Here is a 27,376-nt window from a genome sequence, read left to right as displayed (position 1 = left end):
CCAGGACAGTCGAGGCTACACAGAGAAACCCAAAAAATAAAAAGAGAAAAAGAAAAAGAAAAATGCACAGTGAATTTTATTTGTTTTTAAAGAGTTATACCAACATGTAAAAAATAAATATTTGCAGTTAAATACATGAAAATATAAAGCACACTAAGTTATTAAAAAAGAATTTTTTATTTTTATCCCTAAATACAATTAGTTTCCCTGATTATAACCCATAATCAGTGTCACCTAAAATATAGAAAGGTCTGTACAGAGGTGAACAACCTCCAAATCTCTTTCTCTTTCTCTATACATACCTAGGGCAACTGAACTCAGAAAAAGCAGAGCTGAATCTGTCAAATTACTGTCTGCATTTAGAGACTCCTATGGAAATAGGGGAGTGTCAGACACCAGAGAAATAACTTAAAAGATTAAAAGCTTTTCGTAGTGAAACCATCTTATGCACTGTTCCAAGCAGTCTTAGGCAATTATTCTTTCTGCAGATCCCAGCTCTGGACAACGGCAGGCACTCATGGGAACCAGCAGTTCAGTTTACTTGGCATATGGTTGGTCATGGTGCATTTCTGGTGAGTAAGTCAGCAAGACAATCATGACCCAGAGGTGAAGCAGAGCCTACAGGGAGAAAGAAACCATTCAGGTGTCAGCCTTTGTCTGAGGACTGTGCAGGGAGGACAGGGACCATGCCTTGCCTTTGTACCCCTCTGGGACAGGGTCTGAAACACAGCAGGGACTTGGAACATGTCTCCTGGAATAATGAAACCAATGACCCAATGACAAAACAAGCCAATGAGCTCAGGAACAGAGAGCTGCATACTACAGATCTCCCAGCTGAGAGGAGAGCCTAAACACCAAACGCTCATGACTCAAATGCATCTGCAGGAGCGACCAGGCAGGTGAGCCTGCAGAGGCGTCTTGGGCAGCACTGCTAGACAGACAGACATGGCTGGCAAGACCTTGTGGGGACAGTGTGGCCAGCTGAGTTAGTACAGAGATGGGGAAGTACACTCGACAGAAGCAGCACTGTCTGGGGTAGAGGCTGAACTAGTGACAAACTTCTGGCTCCCTTGGGGCAGTCTGAGTGGCACCAGGTCCCATCAGCCCTTACGGGACGCACTCTGAATCCTTTCTTTCTGATGTCCTGCCTTTTCTCCTTCTTACTCACCCATCTTCTTCTCTTAAATCTTTTTATTTAGAGGAATAACTCTTCCCTCTAGTGGATTACATAGAAATTTCCTTTAAAAGTAGGTTTCTATTTAAAAAAAAAAAAAAAAAATCTCAACTCAGCCTAACCTCTTAAAGACATCCTGACTCAGCAGAGTGAGTAGGCTTTGAGGCAGAGTACACACAAACTAGCACCAAAATCTATCATAACTGATTCTGTGTAATTAAACACCCAGAAGAAAATGAATTGGCCTTGAGATCCTTCTAGAAAAATAAAATACATGAAGATAATCATAGGAACTTTACAGCATTAAGATAAAAATTAAATCAGCTGTTCTCTACTGCACTTTTGTTATTGGACAGGCTTAAAAAGACTGTTAAGCCAGGCAGTGGTGGCACACACCTTTAATTCCAGTACTCAGGAGGGAGAGGAAAGCAGATCTCTGTGAGTTCGAGGCCAGTCTGGTCTACAGAGCAAGTTCCAGGGCAGCCAAGGCTACACAGCGAAACTCTGTTTCGGGGGGGGGGGGGGGGGGGGGGAAGGAGGCAGACTGTTAAACTACATTACAATTAATTTTATTTTTAGAAAAAACCGCTGAGAAATTTATGTTCTCAACATAACAATTGGCTAACTTGTAATGTATCTTAAGAAAAGCTTAATGATTAAAAAAAAAAAAAATGTGTTCTGCTGGGCATGGTGGTACACACCTTTAATCCCAGCACTCAGGGAGGCAGAAGCAGGCAGATCACTGTGAGTTTGAGGCCAGCCTGGTCAACAGAGTCCAAGACAGCCAAGGCCACACAGAAAAACTCTATCTTGAAAAAAAAATAATAATTCTATTCTCTTTCAAAGTTGACTGGTAAAATATGAATAAGTTAGCAGCTAAAACAACAGACAGAAACCAAGTGTAGCATTACTTTTTCAAATACATTTACTTACCATATAGATAATTACAAACACTCGTGCTATGGGGTATCTTCGGAGAAAAATTCCCAGGCGAATACTGTGCAAACAGTAAGAGAAAAGGAATCATATTCAAACCAAATCTTCCTGAGTTAATATCCAATATTTTTTTCTTTTTTTTTTCTTTTTTGGTTTTTTGAGTCAGGGTTTTTAGATTGAGTTTTGGTTATTAGACAGGGTTAAAAAGACTGTTAAGTCTTCAGTTGGGCATTGGTGGCAAATGCCTTTAATCCTAGCACCTGGGAAGCAAAGGAAGGTGGATCAGTGGATCTCTGAGTTCGAGGCCAGCCTGGACTACAGTGAGTTCCAGAATGGCCAGGCTACATAGAAAAACTTGAAAACAGAAAACAGAGAGAGAGCGAGCGAGAGCTGGGTTTACCTACTTCATGTTAAGTAATGACAGTTTCTTGGTAGTTTGCTGAAGAAAGAGGACAGCCAGGATTAGTAACTTTCAACACTGGTTAGGCACTGGCAGACCGCCTAAGGCAACTTCCTAGCCTGGGATCATCACAAAGGAGTAAGGGAACTGCCACTTTAAATATTAGCTCTGCCCACGGGGCTCAGGGGGACTGTACCAACTGGAAGACATTATAAACATAGCTGAGGGCCATCACTCATCCTGAGTGGCACTGCTTACCTAAATTGGTCAATGGAGCTAGCAGCTTTTCGAACCTTTCCATACATTCCTGCCAGATTAGTTTCTGTGTCATTAAAAAGAACAGGAACGTTTCGCAGGCGTGCACCTATTTAAATAAGAGAAAAGATAAATGTAGTGACACTAAAATTGACTTTCTAAGAAAACTAGAGTTGAAAATGTATTATATCATATGAAGAAGAGTATCTCAAGGCCAACTTTGTAAGCACTACCCCCCAGAGTAGAAGAAATCATAACACATATCAACTACAGAAAATGCTTCAATGTCCACAAAATTTAGTAGACAATAGAAAGTTTACACTATCTGGTGCTAGCAAGAATCAACATTCCTGGGCCTTGGCTCTGAGAGAGGACAATGGCCTCTGCACTGCTGAGAATGCTAGCTGGCTCCTAGATGGGTATATCCAGCTCCACCCCACCCCCAACCATCTGACTGCTTTTTCCTTTCTTCTGGACAGACAAGGACATCAACCTCATGTGCCTCGAACTACGATTCTAGTCTCTTTCTGTCTCTGGAAAACTCCCTCTCGGTAGTTAGCAACTCCACGCTACCATCCACTCAGGCCAAATCTTTCGCTCTTTTCTTTCAAGCTTTATATCTAATCTGTCAGTAAATTCTGCCAGCTCACTCTTCAAATAAATTCTCACATCTTTCTATCCCCAACCAATCCCACTCTGATCAAAGCTACTATTCCTTACACAACCTGGCCTCTACTTTTATCCCTCTGAGATTTTTAATTTGGGGGAGGGGTGCTGAAGGAAAAACCCAGGTCTCTTACATGTCAGCAAATGCCACACCACTGAACCATATCACCAGAGCAAGTCTGAGTCACTAAGACATCACAATATGGTATAAGTCAGACCCCTACTTTGTTTAAAGTCCTTATACAGGTCTATGCAGCCTCCTCCAAGCTCTCTTGACTTTACCTTGCCCTACTCTCAGCCTCGCTCCTTCCTGAATCATCAGGAACATACCTCCCTCAAGGCCTTTCACCTGCTCTTCCAGCTACTTTCCTCCAGGTCTCCTCACAGTTCTCTTTCTTATCATACCCTTTGGAACTTTCAAGCGGACTTTCTGTTGGCAACCCTACTTAATTTACAACTGATCCCTCCTTATAGCTGGCATTCTCTTTAAATTTTTCAATTTTAAGTAGTGTTAAAATCAAGGAACTGAGAGATTTGCTCCATGACTGCCTTATGAGGTTCTAAGGTTAAAACTCTGATCTACTGATACTGGTGCTAACACTTGTTTTGAATATGTATTTAAAAAAACCTACAGACTTTGTTATTGTAATTAAAGCACATGGACAAACATGCAAATTAATATACACTTCAATACTAGCAGTGTAAGGAATCATGAAAATACATTTCCTGTAAGTGCCCTCAGATATCTTTTTTTTTTTTTCCTTTTTGGTTTTTTTGAGACAGGGTTTCTCTGTGTACCCTTGGCTATCCTGGACTCACTTTGTAGACCAGGCTGGCCTTGAACTCACAGAGATCCACATGTCTCTGCCTCCCAAGTGCTGGGATTACAGGCATGTGCCACCACACCTGCCTGTGTCCTGAAATTCTGTGCTACTGAACTTCTGTCTTGTCAAGTATCTTACCATTCTAACGCACTTCCCAATCCCAGGCCCTGTTTCTCCAAGTCTAACCCTGTAAGGTATTAGCCCAACACACATCTTTTTAACAAATTTACTAATAGCACAAGGCCCAGGTCTCACATCAGGGGAAGAATCGTTGAAGAAAGATTCTTTTTAGTAAAAATGGTCTTTCTGTAGGGCTGGAGGGATGGATCAGCAGTTAAGAGTACTGGCTGCTCTTCCAGAGGTCCTGAGTTTAATTCCCAACAACCACATGGTAGCTCTCGACCATCTATACAGAGATTTGATGCCCTCTTCTGGCATGCAGGTGTACATGCAGACAGAGCATTTATAGACATAAAATAAGTAAATAAACCTTTAAAAAAAATGGTCTTTCTGTAATTTTTCAAAATCATATTTTTGTCGCCATGTCCTTTCTGGGGTTACCTTCACCACTGTCGAGTCCAGGCATGTTAATGGAGGATCCGCTGCTGGGCCCCGTGGAGGCAGAGTGCACCTGCTGCTCCAGGCGCTCCAGCTGGAAGACCAGGGAGTTCTTCTCTGTGCTGAGGCTCTCCAGCATGGTCTGCTTCTGGATGAGTGTCTCCGTCAGCTGATGGAGTCGGCTTTCTAGCTCTGACTGGCTGCTGTTGCTTAAAGTTTTGTTGGTAAGCTGAAGGGTAAGTGTTCATTAAATCAGTATGGAGCCTCAAAGCTTCATGGTATCAAGAGGACATGAATTGGGTCCTCAAGTCTCTATAATGATTTTTTTCACTGGCTAGAAGTGATTTTTAAACCACATCAGCAGTTAGACGTGTAACAGAAAGATATTTCCCGAAACCCATATAATACACAGTATATGAGTATTACTGTTATGGTGTGTTGTTATGAGACAGTCTCCTTTTATAGCTTTGAACTCACTACATAGCCGAAACTCATAAGCTTAAGTGCAGAGGTTACAGGCAAGCACCCATCAAGCTGGGCTTCTGTTCTGATTTTGTATCATGAATGCATGTGACTCTAAAGACACTGTAATCTGCATTTCTTAATGTAGTGACATGGTCAATTTTATAGGCCACAGTTCAAACTTTTTAAGTGGGATTCTAAATCCACAGTTTAACAGTGTGGTGCTGTAGAAGTATAGCACCGTGAAAAATGGTGATCCCCCAGCCACGTGACTTCAGACAGAAGGGAACATTCCTCTTTACACACAATCCACTTTTAATTCTAGCACCAGAGTTTGCTTCTGTCTATTCCTGGGTTTCCTGTGAGTGGACTTTCCTAGGGAATAACACATCATTCTACAGGTGTTTATCTTTTCGGGCTTTTTGTTTTGTTTTTCAAGACTGGGTTTCTCTGTGTACTACTGACTGACCTGGACTAACTTTGTAGACCAAGCTGTCCTCAAACTCACAGAGATCCACTTGCCTCTGCCTCCCCAGTGCTGGGATTAAAGGTGTGTGTCACCATCACCTGGCCTATCTTTTTGTTTTCATTATTAATTTCATGTATATGGGTGTTCTGCATGTATGTCCATATACCATACGCATGCCTAGTGGAGGCCAGAAGAGGGTATTGGATTCCCAGGAACTGGAGTCACAGATGATTGTGAGCCACTATGTAAGTCCTAGGAATCAAGCCTCGGTCTTCTGGATGAGTGGCCAGTGTTCTTACTTGCTGAGCCATTTCTCCAGTCCCAGTATGTACCAGCTCACAACTTGTTTATTCACTCACCTGCAGGGACACCTGGTTTATTTCAATTTGTACTGTTTATAACTAAATACAAAACTCAAGTGTTTTTGTGGGATATCCCTTTATTTCTAGCAAACACCTAGAGTTGTAGGACGATGCATGCTGACCTCACTAGAAACAGCCAGCAGCCTGCCGGAAGTGGTGGTGCATGACTATAGGCCCGAAGTCAAACAAACAAATCAGCAAGACCTTGTCCAAGAGAAAGACAGATAAATAGATACAGAAAATAAAATACTAAAGGGGGAGATAGTTTCTCCTGTTCTGAGCAACAGCCAGTAGCACAGTCTTTTTGTTCTAACCCAAAAGTTGAGCCATGGGGCTGGAGAGATGGCTCAGAGGTTAAGAACACTGGCTGTTCTTCCAGAGGTCCTAAGTTCAATTCCCAGCAACCATATGGTGGCTCACAACCATCTACGTACAATAAGATCTGGTGTCTTCTTCTGACATGCAGGTATACATGCAGACAGAACATTGTATATATAATAAATAAATAAAATATTAAAAAAAAAGCTTGAGCCATTGTCTTGGGAGTGGAATGAGACTTATTCTGATGACCCTGTGACCCCAAGCATCTACTCACAAGCTCATCTGACCCTTTGGGGAAGGTCTCTTCAAGCCTTTTGTCCACTAAAAACAAAAATGGTACAACAGCTTCCTACTTACTGTCAACAGGAATTCTAACACTGGTTGTTTGCTTCCCAGAGCTGAGTTATGTGTGACATGTCTGAGGCAGCACTAGGAAGGCAGAGGAAGTGCTAGGAGCCTCCTCTTCCAGTGTGTGACTGACCTTCTTCCATTTCTGCACTGCCTTTTGGTCAGCAGAAATTTAAATCTTGATGAATTCAATTTATCAGGTTTTTCTATGACCCTTTTGTGTCTATTCTAAGAAGCCTTTCTTTTTCTAAATTGTATAAAAAGGATCTGATGCTTTTTTTCTAGGCCTTCCAGATTCAGCCTCGCCTCATCAAAATAAACATTTTTTGAGGCTGGTCACGATGGTATAATGCCTGTAATCCCAGTACTCAAGAGGCAGAGGCAGAGGCAGACAGAGTTTGAGGCCACCCTGGTCTCCACAGTGAGGTCCATACAAGCTAGGGTACAGAGTGAGTGAGACACTGTCTCAAAAAAAGGAAAAAGAAAAAAGTAAACTTTACAAGGGGGACAACGATTTTTAAAAATCTTATTTTCTGTTCTCTTACAATAGTTTTGAAAGAATAAAAAGCGTATGTAGGTGGCATTATTTTATTTTACATATTAAGAAACAGAAAAAAATGCGGTGACTTTATAGATGTCCTACCAATTGACAGTACAAAGATTGGTCAGTAGATTTTTGTTAGGAAAAAGAAACCAAAATTAGGGAGAGATGGCTCAGAGGTTAAGAGCACTGGCTGGTCTTTCAAAGGTCCTGAGTTCAATTCCCAGCAACGACATGGTAGCTCAAACCATCTATAAGGACATTTGGTGCCCTTTTCTGGTCTGCAGGTATACATGCAGGCAGAATACTGTATACATAATAAACAAACAAAGAAATAAATAAAAGAACCCACAATTATGACTGTGATAATCAGCTTGACCACACTGAGATCATAAGCCATGAAAATATATCTAATGTCAAATGAAGTGGCTACAATGACTTCTACAAAAGGAAGCTATTGTTTATGTAAATGAAGATTCAAGTAGTGAAGAAGAAAAATCTACAGAAGCACAAAACCTTAAACAAAATTCTGAAGCATATGGAAAGCAAAGGGCTCACTGAAGCAACTCAGGTCAATCCCTTCCCTATTTCCTACCTGATTCCTCAGTTTTTGGATTTCTTCCTCTCGATCTTTAATCCTGCTTTGCAGTGTGTTCTTTGTTCTATGCAGATCTTCTTCCATGTAATGGAATTCCTAGTGTGAGGCATGAATAAATCAATCTGAGTGAGTGCCATGTCACCTCCAGAGCCCCAAATCCACACTGACTCCCACTCAACCTCAGTTCATGATGGCACAACTACACTAAATGGACCAGACATGATTTTGGATGGGTTTAAAGAAAGATCAACACTTCAGCATGATGCTGTAACTATTGGCTTTGAAATATATGCTAACAGGATAATCCTCACAAAGTATAAAATATTCTTACTTCACAGTAATGAGGAAGAATGGGCCATCATTTACGAATGTAAGATTTATTATAGAATAATATTATTATTGATCATGGCAACAAACTGAAGAAGATATTTGCTTTCTGTGATAAAGACTGATACTGTTAGTAATATAATGTTCATAACTGATTTTTTTTAAATATAAAGAAAGGGCTGGAGATGGCTCACTAGGTACAAGACTGATGGTTTGGTAAAGATTTACCAGAAGCGTTGACAGATCTTTTTTCCATGTTCTATGTCTGTACAAATTCAAGGCTGAAATGACTCAATAAGGTACACATTTAATCCTAAAATTAAATACTAAATCTGGACTCTTTGACAAGTAGCCTACAGCTACAGTCAACTCATGTTCCTCTACATCATAATTTTAAAAATGATATTTGAGAGAGGGTACAGGAAAACATCTGCCATAATAAATTAACATTATCCTCTATCAATCACATCAAACTGCTGCCCTTTGATATATAGCAGCTCCTTGAATTAACTAAAATGCAATTCTGAAAGGACAGCTAATCTTATAATTACATTAACTAAAACACCCAACAACATACAGGCCTTACAGGTCTCTGCTTGGTTTTTCTCTTAACACTTACAAAATAATTTTAAGTATTATTTCTATAATAAATTCTAATGAAAAATGAATATAAATACACATGAAAAATAAAGAGAATTTAAAACACAAAAAATTAGAAATTTTGTGAGTGATACACTAAGAATCACAAGAATAATTTTCTATACAATGAATGGTAGTGACTTTTTACTGTATGAATTAGATAGCAAGTGCTAAGAACAGCAGTAGTAATTCCTATGTCATATACTTACTACAGTCAGTAGACATTACTATGTATTTCATTACTATGAGATGTAGAATCTTACTTTTGAATGTGTGGCAATTAGCATGTTTAATATCACCTGCCTCAGTATAAAATCCTGCATATACTACAATATACTGATGTAAAATAATCTGTCTTGGGGAACTAACTGATCATATACTTTCATTTTCAAACAGAAAGCAGCTAAATATGGCACCAATAGTGTTTCTAGGAGGGAAAGTAGATGCAATGAGTACAGTATGTGTTTATGCGTTATGTTTTTTCATACACTCTGAAAGACAGATGCGAAATAGACACATGAAGCAGAAAGAATTCTGGGCTCTGAGCTGATGATGCTGGGCTTTATTCTCTAGCTCATTTTATGGTATTGGGCAGTTATATCACTATTCTGTGCCCAATTTTCCATCTGTTAAGACAAAACAACATCAACAACAAGCCAAGCCAAACCAAACCAAAAAGCCATGAGCTAAAGGGATGGATCAGCAGTTAAGAGCACTTTATAAAAAATTATTAGGGCTAGAGTTCAGCTCCCAGCATCCACTTAAGAAGCCAGATGTCAGGGTGATTAAGAGCACTGACTGTTCTTCCAGAGGACCCAGGTTCAATTCCCAGCATCCACATGGCAGCTCACAGCTGTCTATTAATTCCTGTTCCAGGGTATGTGACACCCTTACATAGTCAATGTACAATATAAATAAATAAATAAATAAATGAATGAATGAATAAATAAATAAATAAATGGAAAAGAAGCTCTATGTTTAAAAGGAGGAGGAGGAGAAGGAGGAGGAGGAGGAGGCGCAGCTGCTGCCACTGCCAGGTGTCCTATAGTTCCAATTCTGAGTGGATGAGGGCAGAGACAGGAGGATCACTAGGGCTTGCTGGTTCTAGCTAAGCTGAGACAAGAGCTCCACATTCAGGAAAAGACACTGTCTCAAAGGAGTAAGTACAAAGTGACATAGAGTCAGGTGGTGGTGGTGCACATCTTTAATCCCAGCACTCAGGGAGGCAAGGCAGGCAGATCTCTGTGAGTTTGAGGCCAGCCTACTCTACACAGTGAGCTCCAGGACAGCCAAGGCTACACAGAGAAATCCTGTCTTGAGAAACAAAAACAAGCAACAACAAATAAGAGGGGCTCATGTCTTTAATCCCCCCCCCAAAAAAAAAGTGTGCGTGAAAGAGAAGGGTCAATAAGGCAACTGCAGCTAAAGTCTGACAACCTAAGTTCAATCCCTAAAATCCATGTAAACATGGAATGAGAGAATCAATCCTACAAAGAGGGTGAGACAGAAAGACAAGAGGAATGTACCTACAAGTTCCCACCTACCACTAACACTCTGAACCCACATTATAAGGTTTCTTGGGAGGTGTCCTTTCCTTACCTGTTTCATTCGGTCCAGCTCTGTCACCAGCTCTTGCTTAGATGCCCTCTGTCTAGCTATCTGGTCTTGCAGATCTTGTAACTGGTCTCTTGCTGATTCTGCTTCACTAACTTGCTGAGCCTCCATATCCTAAGAAGAATCATACATGTGAAAGCAAAACCTAAGGGTTCCGTTCAACACATACAGAGCAACCATCACATGCTGTAGATGGGCTCAGCAGTTCCTAAAGGAATAAGGGATCATAGGAATCAAATCAGGTACCTTCACTGTAATTTGGCTAGTAATGAGTGAATGACCAGGATGCCACAGCTGCCTCGCCCACAAACATGAGTGAGCTTCATGAGTGAGTAGTTTGCCAGATGATTCATGCCTCCACTGAAAAGCTAACACTGTTAAAGAGCTGAAGTACAATACCAAAAGAGACTTCACTATATTAGTTCCGGTGCTGTAAGAGGTGTGTGCACCATCAACTAGGTACACAGAGAATATCTATCCTGACATCACTGAGGTTAGCACATGAGAAGCTTCTGGCTTTACTGCTGTTACCCAATTTCTTATCTTCCCATAGTTCTTATTCTCACTTTTTCAAACTCCAAAGCAAGCTGACAGTAGTGGTGCATGTGGAGAGGCAGAAGCAGGTGGATCTCTGTGAGTTCAAGGCAAGCCAGGTCTATAGAGAGAGTTTCAGAGCAGTCAGGATTACACACAAGAAAAACCCTGTCTCAAAAAACCGAAACAAACAAACAAAAATTCAAAAGCATTTTCTGGATTTCCTGCCAATTTTCCAAGTACAAAGAACAGAGCTCCAGGTTCCTGTATTTCCCCACACTGGTTAACCACCAGTCCACATGGCAGGGCAACAGGAGATAACCCAGTATCTTCTGCACTTCATCCTTTGAAGCACTGTCGGTACTCACCCACATCTCTTCAAACTTTTGAACTTAGATCACAACACAATCCTCCAAATTCACACAATTTTGTGGACTTAGAAGAAAAAAGTAGCAATTATTTTTCTTAACTTTGGAGTTCATGGGATAGCATATTAATCTTTGCCACTAACTCCAGCCACCCAGGCCAATTCTTTGGTGTCAGACAGAACCCACAGGGGTTAAGAGCATGCATTCTGGAGTCAAGTTCTAGTCCTGGCTCTAGCACTTCACCAGTCCAGTGACAAGTTGTTTTTCTTCTTTGTGTCTAAATTTCTTCAAAGGTAAAAAGAGAATAAAATAGCCAGGTGCAGTGATGCACACCTTGAATCCCAGAATTCAGGGAGGGCAGGTACATCTCTGGGAGTTTGAGGCCAACCTACTTTACAAACTGAGTCCAGGACAGCCTAGGCTACACAGAGAGACCCTGTCTTGAAAAACAAAAACAAACAAACAAACAAACAAAAAAGAATAACACCTCCCTCTCAGGGTTACAGTGAAGAATATGAAGAATATGTGTTAGGACAGGTGACTAGTGTGTGGTGACACAAATTACCCAGTAAATTTGCTATAATGATAACTAGCAATTATTTTAACATTTGATTTGTATACTTATTTTTTTAATTAAAAAATTATCATAATGATGTTTGTGAATGACGGGGAGGGGACCTGCCACCATGTGTATTTGTAGGTAAGAGGACAGACAACACTGTCAGCTCTTTCTTTCTATTTTTATATAGGTTCTGGGAATTGAGCTCTGGTTGTCAAGCTTGCACAGCAAGTGCCTTTATCTGCTGAGCCAGCTCATCAGCAATACTAACAGCTTATTTATTTTACTAAATGTAATGCTTTTTATAGATCTAATATAGAGTATAAACTTCTTGAGCAGGAGTAAGAAAAATGGGCCAATGTTACTTATGATGCTGGGATAAAATATTACATAAGTTGTTTTTATATTCTTACTCAAAAAGCATGAAATAGATATGAGTAAATTTACCATCTATATAATTTCTAATTTGATGCGATTGAATTCTTTGGAATTCATTTTTTGTTTGTGTTTGGTTGTTCGAGACAGGGTTTCTCTGTATACCTCTGACTGTCCTGGACTGGCTTTGTAGACTAGGCTGGCCTGGAACTCTCAGAGATCTGCCTGCGTCTGCCTCCCAGCATGCTGGAATCAAAGGCATTTGATACCATGCCCAGCTCTGGAATTCATATTTATTTACAACTAACTCTATTTAAGATGGGCACACACCTTTAACCCCAGCACTCGGGAGAGGCAGAGGCAGGATGATCTCTTGAATTCAAGGCCAGCCTGGTCTATAAAGGGAGTCCAGGACAGCCAAGGCTACACAGAGAAACCTTGTCTTCAAAACACCAACCAAACAAACAAAAAAGATTCTACTTAGAAAAAAGAAAAAGCCTAGAAGGTTCATTATCTTGTATTGAATCTCCTATCACCAGAGACTATTCCCTATGATATCTGTGTCAAAGATTCCATATATATACAGAACAAATGGCTCAAATTACTGTTTTGTACTAGGAGACTTGGACTGAAGTCTCCCACATACTAGGCAAGCATGCTTTTACTGAGTTTATCCCCAGATTGTTATTTTAGATTAAACACAGCACTTATGCATGAATGAACTACAACTATAAAAGCATACATAAAACTATAATTACTTTCTGAGCCCATGCTAATACCAGGAAATATTTCAGTTTTATAGAAAACCTTAAACTTTAAAAACAAACTAATTTGCTTTTAAGTAGCACAACTTAAGGTCCATACATTTAAAGATTCCAGTCTGTTTCCTGATGAAACTTTAGGCTTACGTACATAGCAGCATATCATACACACCTCACATATGCATGTTATACCTTGGACTTACAGTCAATCAACAGACAAGAAACCTACTGCTGTGGATACATTTTTATATGGTAACTAACATTCTAGCAAAATAAAATCCATTGTTTCAATAATGCCATCTCCCACTAAAGTACATAACCTCTCAAGCTCATGTAGCTGGGGTAAATGGCTGTCTGGGATGCTAAGCAATGAATGTTACCTGTAGCTCAGATCTCAGCTGATGTATCTGGCCCATCAGTTTCTGGATCTCCTCCTTCTGCATCTCCTTCTCATGCCGAAGCTCTTCTAGCTCCATGCTGCTAGCAGTACTGCTATCTAGGCCTTCAAAACTTGAGCCTTCCTTTAAGCTGTTTATCAATTTTTCTTTAGACTGTTGTGAAACAGAGAATATAATTAAGCAAAGACAAAATCAGCTTACTTTTTAAAGATTTATTTATTGTATGTATATAAGTGTTTTGCCTGTAAATATGTCCGTGTACCGTATGAAGTCCTGGTGACCACAGAAGTCAAAAGAGGGCATGAGAGCTTCTCGAACCAGTATAGATTGTTGTAAGCCACCAGATGGGCACTGAGAACTGAATCCTCTCTAAGTGAGCCATCTATCCAGACCCTTGCTCTTGTACTTTACTTCATTTTATTTTATCTTATTCATTTTTTGTAGTGCAAGAGACTGGACCCAAGGACACATACAGGCTATGCACACTTTCCCACTGAGCATTATTCCCGGGGAGCTTATACAGTGTCATCTCACCATACAGAAACAAAGCTACCAGATATCTATCCACAGAGGGAATCCACAGGTGATTAGAGCCATAGGGATAAAAAGGCAAGAGACCCTTGCTGTACTTGGATCTTAATCCCCATTATCATGTCATAGTTGCAAATGTTTCATAAGAAGATTTTCCTTATCACATCACAGACATTGCCTAACTCTCTCCCCTGGCCCAGCTTCTTCCTGGTTCTCCAAACTCTGGCCACTCTCTTCTTGGAAGTTTTTGTTTGTTTGTTTGTTTGTTTGTTTTGCCTAGTTTGTAAATGCTGATGTTTAAAATCATGTAATTAGCTCTAGGCCTTCTCCTCTCAGGCTGCAAACTACTTAGATTAATTTCACCTATACTCTAACTGACTCCATCTCCCATGGCTAACACCAATACCTCTCTGCTGAGCTTCAGGCCTGAATTTCTAATTATCTTCCTGCACTTTCACTAAAATGTCACATCAATTTTTCAACCTCATCATAATTTGTCATAACCTCCTTCAACCCTAACATGCTGTCATTCCTATTTGTCCCTTTCAGAGGGCAAGAAACAACCTCGTTACATGCAAAAAGAAACTCAGCATCATCCCAGATTCCACTTGACTTCTTTCCCTTCTCTGATTAAGTTTCTAATTTAATTTTCTCAAATACTCTATCTTCTAACTATTAGCTATCCCACTAGCTATCCTCACTTTACAAACCTAGGTCAGGCCCCTAACGCTTCCTATAACCACCCATTAGCCTCTACCTGCCTCCGATCTTACCATCTCATTTATTCTTTCATTAAATTTCTTGAGTACTAGATATTGTTTGGGGATGCAACGATGAACAAAACAATGTCCAACTCTCACTTAAGTTCTTCACTGCTCTGCTCCATGTCTTAGTCTTATAATGCTACTCAATTTCTTTAGCACCTCTCTCTCTATAGGATAAAACCTGGGGCCTCCAGTCTGATTCCAGCACATCACTAGATTTTATCTTTATCATCTAATTTCTAATATGTTATGCTCCAGCAATGGGCACCAGCTTGCCAGGCATACCATGTCCTCTCAGGACCCCTGCCTTTGGCACAGCTTCTTTATCTGAAATCTCTACCCTCGAGTGATCCTTCCTACCCATCTCCAAGGTTCTCTTTATAATGTCCACTCAGTGCAGTGAACCCTGGCATCCCTGAGTACAGAAAGTCTTTTTTCTCTCCAAGTCCCACTGTACTGCATCAATGATTTTTTGAAATCTGCTAATAATAAGCTGAATGTGACCTTAAACGACTAAAGTTTTGTAAATGACTGTGTGGGTTTATGCTTTAATGCCAGATGATATTTGCCAGGCCAAAATGAGGGAGGCTGGTTTAGGAGTTGAGGCCCCCCCAACACCTAAACAGTAAGCAGCAAGAACCTGGGGTCAGGAGGTGAGGGTCAGAGACATGTTTTAAGTGTCATGAGGTGACAGGTAGATGCAGAGTGAGCATATAGCAATAAAAGGTAGGAAAGAGAGCTTAAGACAGGACCTAAAGGGAGGTTTACTCTTTGAAGACTGGGAAGACAACCCCAGGAAGCTGGAGACACTGATAAGAGAGGACAAAATAGAAGCCAAGGTGGTGTGTGTCACAGAAGACAAGATCTCTAATCTCCAAGAAGGTGGGAGGTTAACAGAGCCAACCAAGTCATCAAAGTGTATGCAAACAATAAATTATGACAGCAAATACATATTCAGGTCACTCTAGACCTTTTTGGGATGATAATTTCAGAAATGTAATAGAAATTATATGATGGAACAAAGGGAACAAGTTCTTAACCAATGGAGACAGCACAGCCCTAAGCATTCTATACATGTGAGGTAGACTAAGACAAAACAGGACACAGTTCAAAGAAGAAAAGCTAAAAACAAAGCAACGCAAAACAACTTATTTTTCTCCTTTAGGGGGAATCCCAAAATCTAGTCCTCATACTTCCACTAAGTGACCACATGTTTTTGTAAGCTAGGATACACATACAAAAACAAAGAAGCAACTCAAATGAAGCAGGAAGATAGACAATCCACAGACAGATAATGCTAAATAAAAATGAAAGCACATGTTTTCTCTTTGATGAGAAGTGGAAGGCGACATTAGTGATTGCAGTTCTTATAGTAACCACTACAGAAGCATAACACAGCTGCTTAACAACAGCATCATCAGAGATGAAGGCAGCAAGCTCAAGATGTGAACCAGGCAGTGGTAAGATCAAGACAATTCTTAAGTGCAGCAGGGCAATGCAGCCAACACATCCCCTCAGTGTTTAGAGTGCTGGTGTCTCCCAGCGAGGAGCGCAGAGCATGCACTCATGCTTACTTGGAGTATCCTTGTAGCTTTCTGCTTGTAGTCAACTAACTCCTGTTTAGCAGACTCCAAGCTCGACCTGTGTAGCTTCACTTGCTGCTGGAGTTCATCAACCTTCTTCTTCTCCTCAGAGTACTTTCTTTCTGCCAGAGTAACTGCTTCTGCCAAATTCTGACGTTCCACTTCCATTTTATTAAGGCGTGCAGCAAACTCACTCTGTGGTAAATTTTATATTATACATATTCTATTATTTAGCTTGACATATATTTATAATCATGCATTCAGATACCTTAAGGGGATATATTAGATCTGACCAAAAATGAGAAGAAAAAAAGAATAGAAAAATATAAAGTTGTGGCTCCCAAGCATAGTAATGCATTAAAATCAACTAGGAATTTGTTCAAGGTCTTTTTTTTAACAAGGTCTTTACTAAACTTAGTGAACTGCAATTTCCAAGTTAGGTTCTGAAAATCTGTTTTCTAATATGTCAGGCCAGCCAAGTATGTTGTTTCACATCTAACTGTAGTACTTGGGAAGCTGAGGCAGGAGGATTGCCACAAATATTAAGCAAACATCAATAGGTTAGTGAGAACCAACTTTTTATTTATCTTGAGGCGGAGTCTCCTGTTGAACCTGGCGCTCCCCATGGCAAGACTGGCTCGCCAGAGAGCTCCAAGAATCTGCCTATCTCCCCCACTCACCAAAAGCTGAGGTCACAGATTTGTGTCCACCTTTTTACATGAGTCCCAACTCAGGTCCTCATGCTGCCATAACACGCACTTTGCTAACGGATCTCCCCAGCCTCCATGGCATTATTTTTTATGCCTTAATAGGATGCCTTGTATGGACATGACACAATTTGTTTATCCCATCAGCAAATGGCATTTGTGTTTCTAGCTTTGCCAGAATACCAGTACTGCTCTGCACACATTCAACAAGTTTTTATGTGATTACATATTTTTAATCTCTAAGGCAGATACCTAAAGTAGAACTGCTAGATCATATGAGGATTCTATGTCTCTATGTTTAGCTTCTTGAGGAACAGCCTGTTCTTAGAAAAACTTCTGAATATTTTTAGAACAACTTAGGTATGCAACTCTTATTCATCTGTAAATTTTAAGGAATCGAAATACAGACCAAATATCCCTGAAGAAAGTTTCAATATCTGAGTGTCAGAATTGCAATGTGCTGTAAGCGTAAAGCATGCAATGTTTTAAACACTCAGAAGACAGAAGAGAATGTAAGCTAGCTCACTAATACTTTTTAAAATATGAACTACATGTTGAAACAGAGGTTGTTTGCCCCTTATTGAAAATTCCCCAGGACCAGAAGTATTTCATTTTTTTTTCCCCTTCAGATTTTAGAATGTTTACAGATACAAAATAAAAGAATTTGCACCTTGGCTGTCCATTGGATTTATACCCTTGAGTCTTATAAAAACAAACCACTAAATTGGGCATGCCCTGAATCCCACCCAGCAAAGGGGAGGCAGAGGCACAGGCAGACGAATCTCTGAGTTTGAGGCCAGCCTGGTCTACAGAGGGAGTTCCAGCAGGCCAGCCAAGGCTACACAGAGAAACCCTGTCTCAAAAAAAAAAAAAAAAAAGAAAAGAAAAGAAAGAAAGAAAAGAAAAAAGAGAAAGGAAGGAACAAGGATCAAGTTGAACTAGACAAGATTATATGAAAATAAACTAACCCTAAACTAGCATTTACTTAAATAATGGCAATGGTTTTTACAAACTGATTGACAGATACATGGCTCTGATAAGCATAAACCATTTTAATTTTCTTTCATACATAAAATTACTTTAGAAAGGATTAAGATAAATTTTTTCAAATATCTAGCTTCTGTTTGACAAAATGCATGGTAAAGTTCTACTGAAAAATTGAGGTGCTATGAACTGCAGTGACATCCCTTTCTACCCAAATACCAAGAGAATGTATTATCTCCCTTCTAACCTGCATTTGTTTGTAGCTCTCTTGCTCTCTCTTCAGAGTGGCATCCGCTTCATGCAGCCTCTCTTGAAGAGTTTGCAGAGCTTGATTCTGCAGGCTACTACCTTCACTGTGATCTTGCATTATTCTAAAAGAAAATACATCATGTGAAAGAATGCATTTCCACAAGAAACAAGCAATCAGGTACCACAATTCTTAGAGCATCTCTGAATTATTCAAACAAAAAAGATGGTCGAAGACATTCTTAACAGAAAAATAATAGACTATTTTTCTACTTTTAGGCTATATAAGAACACATCATATAGTAAATAATGGATGGTACTATGTTTTCCAAATACTCTTAAATTTAGAATTTGCTAACCATGTTATCTCAAGGGTGATAAAATGAATCCATTTTAATCACTCACATTTCCAACATTACAAGAAGTTTTCCCTCTGGTAAATTTCTAAAAAGCTGATTCTTTGTAAGTTGGAAAACATAATATATCATACTTGTACACTCCCACTTGACTCTTCTGTATGAACAGAACCACCTACCGGGACTTTTCATTCTGTAAGGCTTCCAGTGCTTCCGTGCGGGAACTCAGCACCTGGTCAGCCTCCTGCAGTCTCACTTTGAGGACAGCCAGCTGAGAATCCTTTGCAGCCACTGCTTCAGTGAGGTCATCCACTTGGGCTCTTAGCTCCCTAGTTATTCGATCATTCTTTGAATGGTCAACATTCCATTTTTCAACTCTAGCTCTTGCCTTATTTAATTCTACAAAAAATAAAATGTCTTTATTCAAGCAAAACAAAATACATCTATTCATGATATACTCAGTGATATATATAGTCTGCCACAAAAAAACAATTTTTAAAGATTTGAAACAAATTTCATGGGTTTCAGAAAGCACTCTGTTTTATGTCTACATTGTTCTGGGCAAATCAAAGCTTTTTCTAGTCAGTCTTTTAATAATCTTATTCTGCCCAACTGGCCTTGTTTCATGTAAATAAAACTTCCCATTGTTCCATCACACTGTTCTCACTGACCCCAGACATTTCCTATCTCTTTTCTTCTCTCCTCAGCCACACACATATCATACCCCTCTGTCACTACCATATTAGACACAAAACTTTTGTTTTGTTTTTTTTGAGACAGGGTTTCTCTATGTAGCCTTGGACTGGACTGTAGTCCTGGACTGGCTTTGTAGACCAGGCTGGTCTCAAACTCACAGAGATCTGCCTGCTAATACCTCCCTGAGTGCTGGGATTATAGGCGTGTGACACTGTGCCTAGCTTGGACTATTTTTTTTTTTAAAGATTTATTTATTTGTTTGTTATGTGTATGGGAGTTTGTCTGCATGTATGTTTATTCACCACAAGCATGCCTAGTCCCCCTGGAGGTCAGAAACAGGCATCAGATACCCTAGAAGTAGAGTTATAGATGGTTTTGACCCCCATGGAGGTGTTTGAAATAAAACCTGGTTCCTGAGGAAGAGCAGCCAGTGCTGTTTACTACTGAGCCACGTCTCCAGTCCCAACTTTTTAAAAAAATCATTTCAGAAGAATTAGAGGATTTTTACTTGCAAGTCATATCACTGCATGGTTCCACAGGGCACTACTCACACTGAAATCCATGTTCATTAACGGTCCCTGGAGAGGCAACACTGTGACCATGCCTAGTAGTGTCTAGCACTTTACACAATCCAACTTTGGTTCCTGAAACAGTTCTCCTTAAAGTTCAGAATAAATAAATCAAATAATTGAATATTATTAATATCTGGTTTCTATTGGTCCCTAAATCTAGTAATTTACACATGTAAGCCCAGTACTTGTAAGGCTGAAATAGAAACACTACTGCAAGTTTAAGCCTGGGCTATAGACTCCTGCCTCCATTTTTTTTTTTTTTAATTTACTGATTTCTTAAGCATCTAAACTAGCCAAGATTCTGTTTTGTACTCATAGAAGAACTGGTTCTGTTTCTAAATTTAGGCCCTACATTCCATTGAAATAACATTTCACAAACCCCATGTAATTAAGGACCTACCTTCTTGAGTTTCTTTGGATCTCTGAAGCAATGAGGCCATTTCCTGATTTAAAGACTGGACTTCATTCCTGAGCAACTGATTCTCCAGTCGGAGATTAGACAACTCGTGCGACCTGCTACCATCACTAGGTGCTGAGCTGTGCTCCATGCTGGTGGCATTTGATGCTGTGCCTTCCTTCGAGGATTCACTATGGCCTTCAGGCACAGAATCAGAACTATTCGCTTCTGTAAAACAAGAATATACTTGGGTACAATAGCAGAGTCACTAGGTAAGCAGCAGTCACTTGCTTTTGGGACACTTCTTGGGAGTTGGTTGCTATAGTTTGGATCACAGAAAAATTCCATTAATTCTCAACAGAAACCCACCATTGAAAATATATTCTCACAAATGGAGTCTAAAAGACCCACAAAGATCCTCAAAGTCTGGACACACAAGAAGAGAGAGGACAGGATATGAAACAGTTCTAGGAAGAAGAAAGCCAGAAATCTCCCCCCACCCCCCAAGACAGGGTTTCTCTGTGTAACAATCCTGGCTTCCTGGCTGCCTGGATGGAACTCAGTTTGTAGACCAGGCTACTCTTAAACTCACAGAGATCCACCTGCCTCTGCCTCCTGAGTGCTGGGATTAAAGGCCACCACACCCAGCTACCACAGATAATTTAAAGGATGGGTTTTCTTGTTTCTGAAATGGTTTTGAAAAAAGCATAGTAGAAGTGTCAACACTGAAAACACTAAAAGGCACAATGCAACAGCTGTGGGGCTCAAGGCAAGAAATTACTGTCATAACCAAACTGAAATCTAAACTGTCTTACCAAGGATGCCACATGAATTCAATCCATCTTGTTTTTAATTAAGTGTGATACAAATTCACATTAACTTCTTTTATGCTTATTTTTTAATGTGTATAAATAGCTAGGCTGTATGTATGTCTGTGTATTTCATAAATGTCCTGTGCCCATGGAGGTCCGCAGAGAGTGTTGGGATTCCCTGAAACTGCGGTTGCAGACAGTTGTGTGCTATCATGTGGGTACTCTGAACTAAACCCAGGTCTTCTAGAAGAGCAGCCAGTGCTCTTAACCACTAAGCCTTTCTTTAGCCTCACATTTAACTTTATTTTTTAAATTCTATGGGAAGAAGGGGACTTTCCACAGGCTAGATAAGCAAGTGATAACATGGTGAAATCCTCAGTGCTTTTGGTAATCGAGTAAATGCAAAGTAACAGCACAAGAGCAGGTGTAGTGGCACACTCTGTAATCTCGCCTCTTGGGAGGCTGAGGCAGACATCTATGAGTACAAGGCCAGGCTAGGCTAGAATATTTCTCAAAACTAATATCACAGTGAGATCCAGGCTGATAGCACATGCTAATAATCCTAGCATTTAGGAGATAAGATGGGACAATTACAAGTTCTAGCTCTTGTCTCCAAATACCAATAAATAAAGACAGACCTTTTTCCCCCAAAAAAGAGTCAGTCAGCAAGGTTACTGCAAAGCTTAACAAACTGAATTAAAATTCCCAGGACCTACATGGTAGAAGGAGAAAACCAACTCCACCAAATCGTCCTTTGATCTCTGTGGCACATGTATACCCACACACCTCCAGAAAATAAACATATTTTAAAATATTAACAGCTCTTTATTAGATCAAATAAGTAAAAAAAACGACTCAACTATCTCAAAAGTATAATTTACAAATTTAATGCAAGGATATATGTGTACATATATACATATGACATGTATATATATGACTTAATTGAAACTCACAGGTTATTTTACCTGATCTCAATGTTATAAAGTTAAAAATCACAAAAGTAGAAAAATCTCTCATTTGTAATTAAGGGAAAAATATAAGTAACTCAAAAGTAAAAAAAAAACAAACTTAAATTTAGAATTTAGTATTTATCACTTATACATAATTTAAAATCTACATTATTTAATAAATAAACTGTAAAGCAAAGGCTGTGGGATACCGTGTAGATTAAAATTATATTACGATTTCAATTCTTTTCAGTATCAAAGAGACTAATATTTTTTTTCTTTCATTCTTTTCTTTTTTTGGCATTTCTACACAGGGTTTGTCTATGTAGCCCTGACTACCGGGGAACTCATTCTACTTTGAATGAGTACTTTGAAACACTACTCTAAGACAGTATTGACTAGTGGTAGACAATGTTGTCACCCTTGTTCACACAACACATGACAAGGATCCTTCTCTCATACCTTTGGGGACAGATCCTGTAACAGTGGATAAAGAATACTATTCAAACATACTAACATGGATGACATATCCACTTTTAATTCTGAAAGAAACAGGACTGATTTACTACCAGGGCTTTGGCTCCCAGGATTTTCTTGTGTGGCCTTGATGGTGGTTACACTGGTATTTGGAGAACTGACACTTGATGACTGAGAACCTGGAAAGACAGGTGCTTTGCTCTTCTCTTTCTTGGTCTCCACTCTCCCAGTGGGCTCCTTTTGGGAACTGTTAAGAAAATCAAATAGCAGCTCATCATCAGGCTCTGACTTTTTCCTCCGAACAAACTGGGATGAAGACCTAGGGACAGGCCCGTGTTCAGTCGGATGAGAGGCCTCCCCCGCTGTCCTGGATCCTGCTTTCACGTTTGCTGTGCCAGCTATGATGGTGGCTTTTTGTTGTCGGACATTATCAGCAGCCAAGGAAATATAGTTAGCTTTAGGTCCAGTCTCATAAGCTGAATCTGTGTTTTGCTGGGAGAGTTCGGAATAGTCAGTATTTTTGCTATAAAAGATGTTGCTGGTATTCTCCTTTCTGAGAGCTGTTGCAGCCCCTTGATCAACTCGGTTTAAAAGATCTTCGGCCCTTCCAGCAAGATCAGCAAACCAAGACATGATGGTAGCAGAATAATTCTAGTGATGAACCTGTTAAAACAAAAGGACAAAATATGACCAGTGTGTCTTCTGGAAACAGTACAGGGTTAAAATCTTAACCTGCCTCTTACTAGCCAGGCAACCTTGAACGAATTACTAATAATTACTAATAAGGCAACCTTATCTTGAAAATGTAGAACAGAATGTTTTTTATAAATATGTTCTGTGATGGGTTTGTGCTCTGCTGTCCAAGCCTCTGTGAACAAATCATCTCCCTATCTGAACCTTCCAAATAGTTGGGGCTACAAGGACCCATCACCACATGTAAATCAGAATGGTTTTAAAATCAAGTAACAGGGGAAATATTTTTTAAGATGCCTGGCATTAAGAAACCCCATCTTCTAGTTTTCACTGTCATTATTACAACTACTACCATTTTCCTTATTATGTCAATGAAGGGCAAATCTTAGCATAGCAAAGACATGTTACAGACTGTGTTATGTTCACCCAAAATTCATATACTGAACTCCTTACCCAAGTACCTCAGAATGTGACTTTATAGAGATAAGATCTTTAAAGATGTAATTTAAACTTCTAATTAAACTTATTAGAAGAAATGTATACATAAATAGTCATAGAGAGACCATGTAAAAACAAGAGAGAAGACAGCTATCTGTAAGCCAAAGAGAATCCTGTACTCCCAGCACTAGAAGAGGCAGAGGCAGGTAGATGTGAGTTCCAGGCCAGTCTGGTCTACAGAGTGAGTCCAGAATAGTCAAGGCTACACAGAGAAACCCTGTCTCAGAAACAAACAAACAAACAAACGAATAAATTGCCCTGCAAGGCAGGCAAGACAGCTGAGCAGGTAAAAATCCTTGCCCTGAAGCTTGACAATTTGAATTCAATCCACAGAACCCATAAGGGAATGAGGCAGAAGCCGAAAGAAAGCTGTCAAGCCAGGCATGGTGGAGCACACCTGTAATCTGGAAGGCAGATGGAGGTGGACCTCTGGGAGTTTGAGGGCACCCTGGTCTACAAAGTGAGTCCAGGACAGCCAAGGCTACACAGAGAATTCCCTGTCTTAGGGTGGGGGGTAGGGGAAGCTGTCCCCTGGTCACACATATGCCCACATTTGCCAGTATACACACACTAAGTTAAATAATAACAATATAAACAAATCAACTTTGCCAGCATCTTCATCTTGGACTTAGAACTGTGAGAAAAATCAATTTTTACTGTAATCCACTCAGCCTATGATGCCATAACAAGCTTATACAGGTTCAAATAGCAAAAAAACATGCTTGGCAAAATCCCAGCACAACCAAATAAAAGCAGTCTCTGAAGTTTGTTTCAAAGGGCTGAACTTAAAAAAAAAAAAAAAAAAAAAAAAAAAAAACAAAAACAAAGCCAAAAACACCACCTGATTATCACAAAAGCTATTACTGTTAAAGTGAAGGACTCCTGCTGGGCTCACAGGCCTTTGATCCCCAGCACTGGTAAGGCGGGCAGAGGCAGAAGGATCTCTGTGAGTTAGAAGCCAGCCAGGGCTACACAGAGAAACCCTGTCTCAACAACAACAAGAGTGAAGCACTTCCGTGATTTATGTGTCCAACATGTATATATATATATAAGTAAGTATAAGTAAATTTTCAATAAGTTAAATACTTAGTACCTACCATGTACACGTTAACCTTGGTTCACAATGTCTTCAAAATTAACTGTATCCAACACATGTGAACCTACAGGTGCCACATAAGTCAAAGCAATGAATAACCTTCAGGATATAGAAGAAGAAAGCACAGGGGCTGGAGAGATGTCTCAGAGGTAAGAGCACTGGCTGCTCTTTCAGAATGGTCCTGGGTTCAATTCCAGCAACCACATGGTAGCTGACAACCATCTGTAATGAGATCTGGTGCCCTCTTCTGGGGTGCAGGTGTACATGAAAGCACAACACTGTGTACATAATAAATAAATCTTTAAAAAAAAGAAGAAAAGAAAGCACTCTAGAAAGTCAACAGTGTTGTTGAGTATGGTCTGAGTTCCTTCGGCCTGGAACTATTATGTGGCTAACACTAAAATGGTGTCAGAGTTCGCTCCTTCCAACCTAAGCTAGGTATTTATTCTGTGTGCATGCTGCCCTTCTTTTTTGCCTTACAGTGCCTCAGGCTGTTGCTCTTAAAACATCTTTCTCTCCTGGCTGGGAAAGGGGAGTGGGTGGATAAACACAATGCCTGTTTTGCTCACTAATGAATTCCCAGAACCTAGCCCACACTGGCACTCCTAGAAACACTTCTGAAGCAATTCATCTTTATATGCCAACTGTTGTGCAGACATTATCACGGACACGTTTTGTGGCCACCTTATGTGGCCAACTGCAACATCCTTTAGAAACAAACATGGATATGGTTTAGAAAGATCCCAGAGATTAGATGGCACCTCAGACACTGACATCTAAGTCAACCAGGTGCCAAAGCCACCTTTTAACCCCTTCCTCTCCGTATCTAGCCTCCTGTGGGAGTTCACTGTTTCAACACATTCTTTTAAGAAAACCATTAGGTGTGTACTTCAGTTCATGAGAAATTAAATGAAAAAGATGACATGCATGGTGACTTATAAAACTCCACACAAACGTAAAGTAAAAATTGGCGATGAGTGAGAGAAAATTAACTCTAATAAAAAAAGCCCAATGACACTTATTAATGTGTTGCCTTCCAACTGAAAGTTAATGGGGCTTTAAAACACTGCCGGGCACCTTCACACTGGTTCGAGACACTGAGCTTGGGCCTGGGCTCTTGTCTCAGTGACTCCAGGACTCCAAGAGAGGCCTTCGGTGGTGCAAAGCCAACTGACAGATCAGTGTCACCCAGAGGCGGGGTCATGGGTCAGAAGCTAGGCTGGGCGGTGTGACGAATCAATGGTCCCCGTTAGTAGAGGACACACCCAACCGCGTCCCCAGAGCAAGTTAAGAGTCGGGGTTGGGGGGGGGCAGTCAGCCTCGGTGGCCGGAGCCTACGGGACTGTGGCGTCTCCTTCCTTGGCCCTGAGCGAAGATTAGCAAGGCGGCGCTCGGGAAAGGCAGAGACCGGGTCCCACTGGCCAAGCCTCCCGCCCGCGGCCTGGCTGCGCCTCACCTGAGGACGCCGAGCGGCGACGCCGCGGCCTCGTCGCCCACCCGGGCCGCCTCAGCAGCCGGCTGCTCCCGGACCTGCCGGCTAGCTCTTCCGGGAGACGTGGAAGGGCGGCGAGGACCTCAAAACAGAGTGGCCGCCCAGCTGCCTGAGCGGCGGGAAGCAGAGAGGCGCCGGCCGCCTAGCAGGCCACTCAGGCGGCGGCGCCGGCGGCCGCGGGGCCCTACAGCCTGGCCACGCCCCGCTTCCGTAGGCGGCCCAACCAAGCACCGCCCCAGCGTGCGTATGACGCAACCACCGCCCGCACGCGGCCGCCACAACATTGCGGATCACGCCCACTGGGGCGTGGTCCCGTGACGGATGGGGCGGGCCACAGAAGTCGGTCTAACCTAAACTGGGAGGGGCGTGAGCGCCTGGAAAGTCCGCCCAAGCCTCTGAGCTCCTTCTCCCTCTGGATGAGAATTCTGGGGCAGAGGCTGGGAGTACGGAGTGATCCTTGTGCCTGTGGGATGGTCCAGTAAAAAGAATAGGTAGAGTAAATAGCCAAGACTGACGGCCTGAGTTCCGTTCACATAGTGGAAAGAGACTTGCACACACACACAAACACACAGTAACTAAAAGAATATAAAGCCGGACAAGGTGGCACACGCCTTCAACCCCAGCACTCGGGAGGCAGAGGCAGATGGATCTCTGAATTCAAAGCCAGCCTGGTCTACAAAGTGAATCCAGGAGAGCCAGGGCTACATAGAGAAACCCTGTCTCTAAAAACCAATATATATAACATATATAATAACATACATATCGTTTATAAATACATATAGTTTATTATATAATTAAAAAAATAAAACTTGACCCCTGATTTCATGGAGCTTGCTTTCAAGTTACAGAAATAGGTTTTGTCTAAAGCAGTGAATGAACAATAGTTTCAGAGCATTACCAAGGTTGTAAATCAAGAAAGACAGTGAGAAGTGACCAGAGGCAGGAAAATAGATCAGACTGTCAGGGTCCCTTGCAGAAGAGATAACCTGAGCTGAAACCTAAAGGAAGAGTAAATGGCTTTCCATTCGATAGTACT

General features: G+C 40.8%; 1 protein-coding gene across 2 annotated transcripts; it reads right to left on the bottom strand.

The window, feature by feature from the left end:
- Positions 1–158: 158 nt before the first annotated feature.
- Positions 159–26,533, bottom strand: Golga5 (golgin A5). Of its 2 annotated transcripts, XM_060388075.1 has the most exons (14): positions 26,305–26,523; positions 24,850–24,912; positions 22,654–23,224; positions 20,329–20,553; positions 18,840–19,059; positions 18,306–18,429; positions 16,359–16,562; positions 13,472–13,642; positions 10,480–10,608; positions 7,912–8,010; positions 4,817–5,042; positions 2,769–2,874; positions 2,108–2,171; positions 159–618 (listed from the first exon to the last, which is right to left on the bottom strand). In XM_060388075.1, exons 3-14 carry the CDS (start codon positions 23,192–23,194, stop codon positions 538–540), a joined length of 2,190 nt encoding a protein of 729 aa, XP_060244058.1. In that variant the 5' UTR covers positions 23,195–23,224; positions 24,850–24,912; positions 26,305–26,523; the 3' UTR covers positions 159–537. The 2 variants fall into 2 exon arrangements, with proteins under 2 accessions (XP_060244058.1, XP_060244057.1); XM_060388074.1 differs by lacking the exon at positions 24,850–24,912 and having other exon boundaries at positions 26,305–26,533.
- Between the last annotated feature and the right edge of the window lie 843 nt (positions 26,534–27,376).

This window comes from Meriones unguiculatus, chromosome 7, assembly GCF_030254825.1.
Source record: "Meriones unguiculatus strain TT.TT164.6M chromosome 7, Bangor_MerUng_6.1, whole genome shotgun sequence".
Lineage (NCBI taxonomy): Eukaryota > Metazoa > Chordata > Mammalia > Rodentia > Muridae > Meriones > Meriones unguiculatus.
Note: the sequence above shows the minus strand (reverse complement) of the source record. Positions and strands in the feature narration are given on the sequence as shown.

Excerpts from the sequence above, each read along its gene's own strand:
- Golga5 (XM_060388074.1), bottom strand. The coding sequence starts at position 23,194 with ATGTCTTGGTTTGCTGATCTTGCTGGAAGGGCCGAAGATCTTTTAAAC. Across the intron at positions 16,563-18,305 it reads AGAGCTACAAACAAATGCAG|AGTGAGTTTGCTGCACGCCT; the intron begins GTTAGAAGGGAG and ends AATTTACCACAG. Across the intron at positions 13,643-16,358 it reads AAGCTACAAGGATACTCCAA|TCTAAAGAAAAATTGATAAA; the intron begins GTAAGCATGAGT and ends GTTTCACAACAG.